At 33.2% G+C, this 11,925-nt stretch overlaps 1 protein-coding gene across 1 annotated transcript; it reads right to left on the bottom strand.

The window, feature by feature from the left end:
• Positions 1–1,390: 1,390 nt before the first annotated feature.
• On the bottom strand, positions 1,391–11,712 carry LOC125077130 (sodium/potassium-transporting ATPase subunit beta-2-like). The gene is made up of 7 exons (XM_047688946.1): positions 11,619–11,712; positions 7,163–7,213; positions 6,950–7,069; positions 2,999–3,177; positions 2,715–2,801; positions 2,320–2,548; positions 1,391–1,645 (listed from the first exon to the last, which is right to left on the bottom strand). The coding sequence occupies exons 1-7, from the start codon at positions 11,680–11,682 to the stop codon at positions 1,542–1,544; spliced, it is 834 nt and encodes a 277-aa protein (XP_047544902.1). The 5' UTR covers positions 11,683–11,712; the 3' UTR covers positions 1,391–1,541.
• Positions 11,713–11,925: the final 213 nt, after the last annotated feature.

The following is an 11,925-nucleotide window of genomic DNA, read 5'->3' as shown; positions in this document are numbered from 1 at the left end:
TAAAATATTTTTCAAATAAATAAATTGCCTTGTAATTAAAAATATACGGCCATGATTATTTAAATAGATCTTCTTATATTTTATTAGCGTTAGCCGATTTTTGTCCCAGTGATTATAGGACGAAAGCTGCACAAATAAATCGGTTATGGTCTGATTTTGAAGAGCTCCTGCCGTAGATGTGCAGAAAATTAAATAGGATGAATAAATTCTTGATTGCAATTCTAACTGAACTAATGTATAATATTTGACATAAAAAATTTCAGGTCTTATAATTTTGGCGCCAATTGTAGATTGGTTCATTGTCACTTGCAGTTCACAATGAAATTAAATGAATACATCAACAACATAGGTTTCGAAATTCCTGTAAAATATTTTGAATAAACGCGTAGTTTCGCGGGAGACCCACTAGTTTTTGTATAATCTGTTAATATTTTTACAAATGTTGTTTATTAGGCTTCTAAAATCGTTGCATCAAAATTTGTCACTTCAATAGGACTACTTTATAATGAAAAAGTGTGAAATTGATTGAAATAAAACTACAGAATAATAATTTGTTCCTTACAAACGTCCCAACAGAATTACAATATCAATGACATACTATGTTAAGAAAGAAAAAAAAAGTGACCTATATATTAACTACGTATAAGTCAACGGGTAATACCTAAAGGTTTTTTTTTTTATTGCATGATAAATGTTATATAGACAATGTATTTATTCTTAAATTTTCTTATACACAATGGCACAAACCCTTAAAGCTCAGGATAAATAAAATACAAATGGAGCAGTTTCATAATAAGACAATACAAATAGGTACAAAAATTATAAGACCGTCCGCAATAAGTCTATATAATCTTTGATAAAATAGAACTAGCACGATAAAAAAAATCCATAAAAGTATTACTATAAAAATAAAATTATTAAAATGAACAAAATAATTAAACGAAATTATAATATGATCACATTTTTAACTGATGAATCGAACAAATAGAAAATGTCTTACGATCACACAGTATATAAGTATATAATAAATAGGTTCTATATATAAGACATGAATCCACAATATGACTAACCTCCTCGGTATATGTCTGCACCAGGGATGTTACGGAGTTTTGTTACCGTAACCGAAATTATCGGATATCTGAAATAAAAATCTATCCGTTACGGTAAACGAAACCGATAAAAATATAACATACTTAAAGAGAATTGTATTTTTAAGCTGTTTGTTTTTTTTGTGATAATACCTATAACTAAGGTACAAATAAATTTTAATTAATGTATTAGGTGTATATTTATATTCATATATTGTAATTATTTTCAATGTCAATATCCAGATCCGAAATGATATATCCATAACATCCCAGGTCTGCACAATACCTACATATTTTAGACACCCAATACAAAATATCAGTGTCACTATGCTAACCTTAATAAAAAATACTAGTTCAATGCTCACAAAACTTAAATGCCATTAATTGATTTAATTGATCCATTATTACAACAATATATGTGTACAGATAATAAATAAATTAAACATAATAATATTACTCGATGTAAAGTTCGAAGCGTGCGCGTCCAACGCGACTGTTGCGATCGTAGACGATGTCACGTGTCCAGATGCGACACTCCACGTTGATCACCACACCACCTGGATGAAGTGTAATTATATAAAACTTATAATCTTATATAATAAAACTTCTAAAAATAATTTCCTTTACATTGTAGTGTTTTCCTATGAATAAATCAAAACCCTGTATGGGTTATTATAAAACTAATAGAAATAAATATTTTTATAAGAAAGTAATTTAAATTGTTACATTTTGTTTCAAACTGCGGGAAAACAGGTGACAACATGTTTAAATGGTTCCTAACGAGTAGAGACTTACACCCGTTTTGACTTTAAATTTCAAATATTAGTAGTATGAGGTTTGGCACCAGACTGTAACATGTAGACACCAAACGCTGCGATCAAAATACACTCAGCCTATTGTTAAATCAATTTTCTTTTTAATTTATTGTGTCATGGAGATAATAAAAAAAAAACATTATTATAATAAGCTAAATATGTAAAGTAAAATAACTACAACATATTTCGCCATTTTTTTTAAATTTGTTAATAGGTAATAACATTCAATGAACGCGTGCATAAGCATGTATATGTGTGTGTATGCCCGCGAACGTGCGCATGTGTGTAATTTATTTTATTAAAATTATTGTATGTATAATAACAAGCTGTGTTTTTGCTTTACACGCGGATTATGGCCAGCGTTCTGTTATTATGACAATATTACTTATTGTTAGGTGAAAAAAAAATTAGCTTACGATGAGGATTTTCAAAGACAACTGCAATCAGAGGCCCGGAAATCAGATCAGGGAGTGACCGATCCGAGCGTGGAATACGATCAGCCGTACGAAGACGACTTGCGGGGAATCCCGGAGGCATGTTAGCGGGGATGTACTGGATTGGCCCAATATTCTCCTCATCAGCGGCAAATTCTCCTTTGCATGATACCCAGATGAAGTCGCCATATTGGTTCGCAGGGTATAGGTGCTGTTAATTTGATAATCACAATTTAAATTAAGCATATAATATAAGGGTCAATTCAAAATATAGTTCTTAGCGCGCAGTCGCTAGTGAACAGATATATACGTGTGACGAATCTTTTTCGTTACAAGGTAATATTATTAGGCATTATATACGATTATGTTAATATTACCATTGCTTTCTTGATATTGTTTGGCATATCTTGTGGGATGGACAGAGGAACAGTCACGTTATAAGGTTCTGGTACCCAATAGTGAATCTGAAAAAAAAACATTCAAAACTATGAAAAAAATATTATAACATAAAACCAAGCAAGCTTTCATGTGCTCAATTTGTGTTTATAATTAATATCGCGAAGAAGAAGCATAATGATAAAATCAGCACTTTACGCATACCAAACTTTCATTGGAGCACCGTGATGAAATAATAACCCATTTCCTAATGAGTAAAACTTACGTGGTTCAATCGAAGGAAAACACAAGGCCTGCCTTCCCTGTAACCGTAGAAGTTATCAACGTTACAAGGAGCCCACGTACTGAGAGCGCGCTCACAGTTCGGTACGGGTAGTCGTTGTTCATGATGGTGCACGGAACAGGGGGCACGAGGCGGCTCCTCGGGCACTGTTGTCTCATATGCTAATGATAACAAAGGTACCATGATTTAAGCTGTGTAATGTTATCAATTAATACTTCCGGTCCTACATATACGGCTAGTTCGGGTACATCTTGATGATTATTTATAAGTATAGATTAAAACTTTTGTTCAACAATTTAATTAGTAATTTCATAATCAAATAAATAGTTGATTCATATTTGTTTATACTTGGAACATTTTATTATATATTATTCCATTTATTAATGGCGCCTTCAGCTTCCGGCGCAATTAATAAATAGTGCTTATTGTTATTTATATTTTCTCAAATTATGTCGATTAATCAATGCTATAATAATTTTGTTTTATTATGTATAATGTAAGGATTAAGCTACTAGAATCTCATTTTACTAATCTGGCTAGGTTATCTGCTGCTTATCAATTTCCGGTGTAATATATTAATCTTTAATATTTAATGTTACATAATCCTGTATTATTAAATAATATTTGTCCGTAAATAATCATTAGAATAATTAAGATAAACAATGTTTAATATTATCTTTTAAGTTTGCGAATTTAGTATTAAATTAGGTCAAGATATTTTTGTATAAATACCGCCAGTTTAAATATATCGGGCATTCGTATTTTAACCGTTATAATGAGCATTACAAGTGTTTTCTAATATAACGTATCGTCATTTTCGCCGCCACCCTGGTAACCCACCTTCTATACTTCAGAAGTGGGATAATGTCTGGCCCATATATCGACGGACTTGGTACGAAGAAAAGGAGACGCTGCGAGAACGCTGTACTCGACAGTGACGAATCATCAAGTTTTTTTTCTTCATCCGATGACGAAGAGATCTTGGAGAAACAAAGGCGATATAAGAAGCGGCGTGTCACCCAAACCGATGCGGAGGTTATTCCAACGTTCCGACCGGATGAAAAATCTAGCAACGTCAAGGGATGGTTGCATAAGATCGACCAATTGGGCGACGTGTACGGATGGGACAACAAAGATCGACAGTTCATCATGCAGATACGTCTTCGAGGGTCGGCTAGAGACTGGTATGACGATCTGGATGACTATGATCTCACATGGATGGAGTGGAAGGACGCTTTAGAGACCGCGTTCCCACGTTCTACTGACTTTGTGGATCTACTTGAATCTATGCTTGCTAGAAAGAAAACGAATACGGAAACTATGACAAAATATTTCCACGGCAAGGTTTCCTTATTAAAAAAATGCAATATCATTGGCGAGTCTGCAATTTCGTGCATAATTCGCGGTCTACCCATGGAAATAAGAGCCAACGCGAAAGCTTTCCAATGCAGTACACCACAGCAACTATACTACGGGTATTTGTCGTCATTGGAAAACTACAGACAAATTGAAGCCAGCCATCCGCGACCAACTACCACGTGGCGAAGAGAGGGCGCCGTTGCTACAATTGCAAGAGGGAGTGATTTTCAACCGAAGAAATGTTACGCCTGCCGAAGAGAAGGTCATGAAGCAAAGGACTGCAAGGTGCCACGCTGCGAGGTGTGCCATCGCCCGGGTCACACGTCTGCCAGCTGCTGGCATGCGGCCAGCTCTTCACATCAAAAAGTAAGTGATGTTTTATTTACAACATATACATAGATTTGTATAAAAAGGTAGTGGCAATTAATAGTTGTAGTCTCATCGCATACATAGATACGGGCTGCAAATTAAATATTCTCACTATGGCATATGAATAAGCTAAAATTAAAAATTCAGCCGTCCGTTGTTACAATGAGAGGTTTTGGAGGTGCACATTCGACCTCTTTGGGAACATCCCACGTGGATGTTCACATAGACAATGTTGTTCTAAGTGGATTCGTAGAATTAACCAATTACGATATAGGTGATATAGATTTAATAATCGGACAACCAATGATAAATCTACCTAATATCAGTTTAATTATATCACAAAATTCTGTTAAATTTATTGGTACTAGTGATACTTTTAATAGTACTCTTAGTGATATAAAACTATGTGATACAGACTTTATAACAAAATTTCCAGTGTATTTGAGACACAGTTGTATAATACCACAACAAAGTGCTGCTTTGGTGCAAGTTTATCTCGATACTAATAGTAATGAAACATATCTTGTGAGTTCTGTATATGTTGAGTTAGGCTGTATATCCTATGTAATTTTAGGGGGACTTGTAAGGTCGAAAGATTGCTATAAAACAAAACTTGTGCAGAACAAATATTGTATTGAGAAAAATAAATTGTTATACAAAATATTTATCCATTCTTTCTATCAATTATCCGATAAAAAAAAAAGAGAAATCGAACTACTTTAGGATAGAGGTTGTATAAATTACATTAAATTAGAGCTGTGTGATGTAGGATAAATTAAAGCTGTGTGATGTAGAACAAATAAAAGCTGTGTGATGTAGGATAAATTGAAGTTGTGTGATGTAGAACAAATAAAAGCTGTGTGATGTAGGATAAATTGAAACTGTGTGGTGTAGAACAAATAAAAGCTGTGTGATGGAGGATAAATAAAAGCTGTGTGATATAGGATAAATAAAAACTGTGTATGAGCTAAGACAAACGAAGACTGTGTGAAGGAGGACGAATAAAAGTTGTGTTATCTAGGATAAATAAAAGTTGTATACTTAAATTAGATAATACAAGATTTAATTACGGCTTAGACATGTCAACTTCAGGTGCCGTACAGCAGCGACAAACCAGGCGCCAATAGCAGCGCTGATCTCCGTGGGACACGGCATACACAGGATGGCCGAATGTTATCAATTAATACTTCCGGTCCTACATATACGGCTAGTTCGGGTACATCTTGATGATTATTTATAAGTATAGATTAAAACTTTTGTTCAACAATTTAATTAGTAATTTCATAATCAAATAAATAGTTGATTCATATTTGTTTATACTTGGAACATTTTATTATATATTATTCCATTTATTAATGGCGCCTTCAGCTTCCGGCGCAATTAATAAATAGTGCTTATTGTTATTTATATTTTCTCAAATTATGTCGATTAATCAATGCTATAATAATTTTGTTTTATTATGTATAATGTAAGGATTAAGCTACTAGAATCTCATTTTACTAATCTGGCTAGGTTATCTGCTGCTTATCAATTTCCGGTGTAATATATTAATCTTTAATATTTAATGTTACATAATCCTGTATTATTAAATAATATTTGTCCGTAAATAATCATTAGAATAATTAAGATAAACAATGTTTAATATTATCTTTTAAGTTTGCGAATTTAGTATTAAATTAGGTCAAGATATTTTTGTATAAATACCGCCAGTTTAAATATATCGGGCATTCGTATTTTAACCGTTATAATGAGCATTACAAGTGTTTTCTAATATAACGTATCGTCATTTTCGCCGCCACCCTGGTAACCCACCTTCTATAGTAAGTAAAGGAAAATCGTTAAGCTAGTATCACAATATGATCAAACAAATACATATCTGAGAACCGTGAGACAAGAAAGCTGACTACCAAATAGGTCAATGGATGACAAGAGGTCACCTTTATCCGAGGACACAATAATTTTAAAAATAAATCCTCACAATAATAATTCCAACCAAAGTATCAAAATTCTATGATGTTGTAATCTGTGCTTGTGTACACGAGAATGTGTTTTAAAATGTCATTGAACTGACAATGTATTTGGGTAGATATTTCTACCAACCATCACATTAGTGCCGACCTGGCTCCTTATAATAAAAAAGGACTAAATTAAAACTAGTAATAAATCTATTATATAATATTTGGTTTTGTTATTATTGACACTCACGTTTAAGGAATTCATTGAGCTTCTTGTACCATGGATGCCAAGTTCCTGAGTCACTGACGCGGAAGTGGATCAGAGGTTGTTCATAGTTATACGCGTCTGACCGAGGCCATACTTCGAGTTCTGAAAAAGCACTAAATTAGTTCATACTGTTCACTTATAACAAGTCCAACAGACCTGTTATTATTGAAGAAGTAATCACTTCTAATGACTTACCAACATAACGATATGGCAAAAGAAGACCCAGAACGAGGCCGATGATGCCACCTGAAATTATTGTTTTAATTGGTGAGAATTTTTTTTTTTTTTTAATTTTGTGTTACATACCGTCATATAGATGGTAGACATTTTAATAACAAGTATATACTCATCGAACAGTATTCATATCAACTGTCTCGCTTTATTTATTTCATATAATTCGAAGCTGAGACTCGGTTTAAGTGATTCTTAAAAAGAATACACTTGAGTATGTTTATTTTATATTATTCAGTAGGTAAATAATTATAAGCATCAAGCATCAAGGCATCAAGACAATTCGCTCTTTTATAATGTGCATGTGTAGGGTTGGCAGATGCCCGTTTTTGAGATCACGTTTTTGCATTTTACGGTCGTAATCGACCAATTGTTTAGATATCCAGCCTGTCTGATAAAACACTTAATATAAAGCACACGCAGCGCTCATCGAATAAGGAAATGTATATTACCTATATATAATAAGAAGTACGTTTTGTTTTAAAACAGAAGTGTGTTATGGCAGAACCTAATTTAATCTTTTTTTTTTTATGTGAATGTATTTGTGTGTGTAAGAGATTGAGGTATAGAGATAGTCCAATCAAAACTTAGCCAGGCAGCTTAGCCACAAAGTCAAAACTATTTTACTGTAAAACTTGAAGAATTCGTTCACAACTAATGTAGAGTTCGTAAAATAATGTGTAATAATGTGTTATAAATTTTATTTTATTTTAAACACTGACATTATTCCAGGAATTTTAAATCCGATACTTGCTTATTAACGAACCCCTCGCGTGGTTTGATCGGTTTTCAATCAACGTGCAATGACCGGATAAACAGCGGTCCTAGGATACCTATAAAGCCCTACTAGTGTTTGTAATAAGCTTAAAGGATTGCTGATATAACTGAATATCTATATATTATACGCTTATATCATTAATGTTATAATTATAAACATAATATTGATATCATTAGAAAAGCCTTGCTTTTTTAATTAATGTACAGTCAATTTTTGACCAAAGCTTAAGTTATACTGCCCAAATATTTCATAAATGTTTCGGCCACATTTCTTGTAGTTAACCTGGAGAAATAGTGGTGGGCTAAGCAGAAGCTAGGTCCTTACATATGAAACGGGCGTTTTGTACGGGAGGAATACAAAGTATTTTTTTTTTTGTATAATATATTTAATTAATCAATGTATGCACCGTTGTTATCTATGCACTTTTGACATCTCACAGGTAGTTCATTGATCCCTTTACTAAAAAAACCACGGGAGCGAGAATCAATACACTCTTTGAAGCAGTTTGGACTGCCGCATCGGAGTTGAGTTTTTTCCTTGTAAGAAGTTGTCCAAATCCCGGAAAAAATTGTAATCTGTTGGAGCAAGGTCCGGGGAGTACGGTGGATGTCACAGATACTCCAACTCATCTAACTTAGAGGTTGTTTGTTCTGGTGTGGTCTTGCATTGTTGTAAAGCAGTAGTGGCCTCAAGCGATTGACCAATCTTGGTTGTGTAGCAGCTAGTTCTGCCTTCGGTTTGAAGTTGCTGATAATATATATCTACCATAATCGTTTGGCCAGATTTTAGAAAGCTGTAGTGAACGACACCGGCGCTTGTACACCAAACACTCATAAGTAAGTGTTTCTGAGTAAATTTTCGCTTAAGGCAGGATTTGGCAGGGTTTCCAGGGTTCAGCCATTGCGACGAGCGCTTCCGATTATCCTACAGTATCCACTTTTCATCACAAGTAACGATTCTATTTAAAATCCCTTCATTATTGTGTCGGTTGAGCAAAGTAACGACGCGTGTTTGCAAGTTCGATTCAATCAATTCATGATGTACCCATTGTTCAAGTTTTTTTTACATTCCCGTTTGCTTCAAATGCATTAATATATTTTTGTCACTTACCTCGAAGCCTGCAGCTATCTCTGAAGTGCTTTGTGATGCATCGGCTTCCACAATAGCCTTTAATTCTTCATTTTCCACTTTATTCTCGGGCCGTCCACAGGGTTGGTTCTGAAGGTCGAATATTCCAGAACGAAAACGTTGAAACCAAAAACGTACCGTGCTTTCTTTTGCGACACCAGCACCGTACACATCATTAATCCTTCGAGCTGTTTCTGCAGCAATGGTGCCACGGTAGAACTTGTACTCGTAAATATACCGAAATTTCATATTTTCCATTGTGCGGTAATAAGCGACGCCAAAGAAAAAAAAAATGAGGAAAAAACACATGAATGACTATTTTCAAAACTCAGATGTACCAGCTAAATGAATTTATAAATTTGAACTTGGAATTCTTAACCAAAGAGGAGATACTTCAGATCAAAATGGTCAGCACGAAAAAACTCTAATTTCATATGTAAGGACCCAATATATATATATACAAATAACACCAACGAAGAGAATTAGTTCACATTCCGAGTCAATGAAGTACTTGTATCGTTTTATGAACATCATCTTAAATTCCTAGGTCTCTGAGCTCTGCTTGGTAATGAAAACAAGCAGGCGTTAAAAAACTTAAATCAAATTATAGAAAACAGAGCCACGCGTCTGTGGAAATATAATAATAATTAAGAAAAATATATTTAAAAAAAACTAATATATAATTAGCATCGCGCTGAGGGATCTCTGTCCTCTGTGCCCAGCGTATCACTCATTGCGATCGCTCATCGCACGCTCTACAATATTTTCTTATGCTTTATTTTTTATATAATTTGGATAGGCGGATAGGCTGCTCATTGGCAATATTGGAAAAAAAACATTTAACCATTTCTTACATCGCCTATGCGAAGCTAGCCTTTGAAAACCTTTTAAACCGGAACACAACAATACTAAATATTGCTGTTTGGCGGAAGAATCTCATAAGTGGGTGGTATTTACCCAGAAGGGCATGTTCAAAGCCCACCACCAAGTATACTTGCGTTTGTATGCATATGTATAACGGTTACATGTCTACAGTGTATGTATCTACATTATATGATCGATGTGGTAGTTTCCATTACCCTAAAGATCAGATGAGACGGTAAAGTAAATCGGACATGACGGAAAAAACACAGATGCAGGATCAACGGCCAAGCACTACTGGCCAAACCAAAATAGGAATATCTTGACCCAAACATACCAAAACATCAAGATAAACCAATTAACTACATCGAACAAACAGCCTTAAAGCTTAGCCAATTAGACCAAAGAGACACTAAACGAGGAAAGCTTTATAATATACATACGGATTTTTAATCTTATAAATGGTTACGATGATTTTTTTTATAAACAAAAATTTAATGAATTTTCTTATAAACTTTTCATTAATTATTAACTCGTTTAGGGTGACTAGCACACACATATAACAGACAACCCCTCTTCCCTCACGCTACCACGTATACAAATATACACGCACAACAGAGAAAGTGATAAATATCAATGATTTTAGAAAAAATTCTCACGAACCTTGATGCATCTTAATAAAAAAATTGGAGTTAACTATTCATTATAAACAAACACACATACACCTAAGGAAGAAACTCACAAACACATTAAACTGACAGTACATAGACAATCTGTCTTTCATTTCATATCCTTATTCCATATCTGTCTCTGTATTTATAAAAGGCTTAGATGTGAGCGTTGACAACAACACAGATACATTCGTAGATCGGCTTTTGTCTTTCATGATATCATATATTAAGTATATAGTATTATAAGTAAATCATAGTCGTAAAACCTAAGTTACTTAAACTTATATATTCGATATGTTTAAATTGGCGACCATAACACAGTATTAACATTAAATTTTTATACTATACTAACTTACCGCAGTATTACCGTACATTTCCTCCCATAAACGTTAAAATTTCCAAAACCATTTCTTAACGGTTACGTTATAAAATAAAACTACGTACCAAATTTCAGCTGTCTATACTCAGTATATTTGGCTTTGCTCAAAGAGTTCAATTTTGTTGAATTGTCGTTCGTTGAAAGTTTTAAGTTCATCGAATTATGTAAACAAATGTTTAAAAATATTCTTAACGATTTTTTATGATTATTACACATACTTTATTTTGTAATTTAATAGTTGGTTAGTTTTGTAATATGACTATTGGCTTGAAGTGTTTTTCTTTGATTAAGTTAATTGATTTTCATTCAATCATCGGTCATAGATAAAACAAATCTGGATTTTACTCGAATTGAATGAATTATTCAAATATTTGTTATTTAATTTTTGTTACTAACAATTATTCTTTTGAGATACATTAACACGCATTGTTATAAAACTAAAATTTCCTAAATTTATTAGTTTAAACGATTTCTAAAAATTCAAAAATATATAAAATTCAAGTTAAAAAAAAACTAATGTCATTTTTACAACTCAAATTGACAACAAGGAAGTTTTTATATAATTTTATTTTTTATAATTAATTATATTATTAATTTACTCACCAATCACAAGAACAGTTACAGTAACAATCACAATGATCTTAATCGTGCGTTTATCCAACCCCATTGTCACAAGTTAACTAAGTAGCGCGCACAACCAGAGCTAGAGACTGAATGATGCGGAATCTGGGATAGAGCAAGGGAGAGACGGGAAATAGGGGCAGATATGTATGGTATACATTGCTGGTTTTTGTTATGTATTATTTTAAAAAATATTTGTAAAAAAAGAAAAAATTGACAAAGACTTACTACAATATCGATTTTCTTTGCTTTGTTGGCTAGATTATTTATTAATAACAAAAGAAAAATA

This window comes from Vanessa atalanta, chromosome 3 (assembly GCF_905147765.1).
Source record: "Vanessa atalanta chromosome 3, ilVanAtal1.2, whole genome shotgun sequence".
In the NCBI taxonomy this organism is placed as follows: domain Eukaryota; kingdom Metazoa; phylum Arthropoda; class Insecta; order Lepidoptera; family Nymphalidae; genus Vanessa; species Vanessa atalanta.
The sequence above is the reverse complement of the archived record's forward strand: the minus strand, read 5'-3'. Positions and strand labels throughout refer to the sequence as shown.

Excerpts from the sequence above, each read along its gene's own strand:
- LOC125077130 (XM_047688946.1), bottom strand. The coding sequence starts at position 11,682 with ATGGGGTTGGATAAACGCACGATTAAGATCATTGTGATTGTTACTGTA. Across the intron at positions 3,178-6,949 it reads GCTCAATGAATTCCTTAAAC|CATATGAGACAACAGTGCCC; the intron begins GTGAGTGTCAAT and ends TGTTATCATTAG. Across the intron at positions 1,646-2,319 it reads TGTCTTTGAAAATCCTCATC|GTGGTGTGGTGATCAACGTG; the intron begins GTAAGCTAATTT and ends CACTTCATCCAG.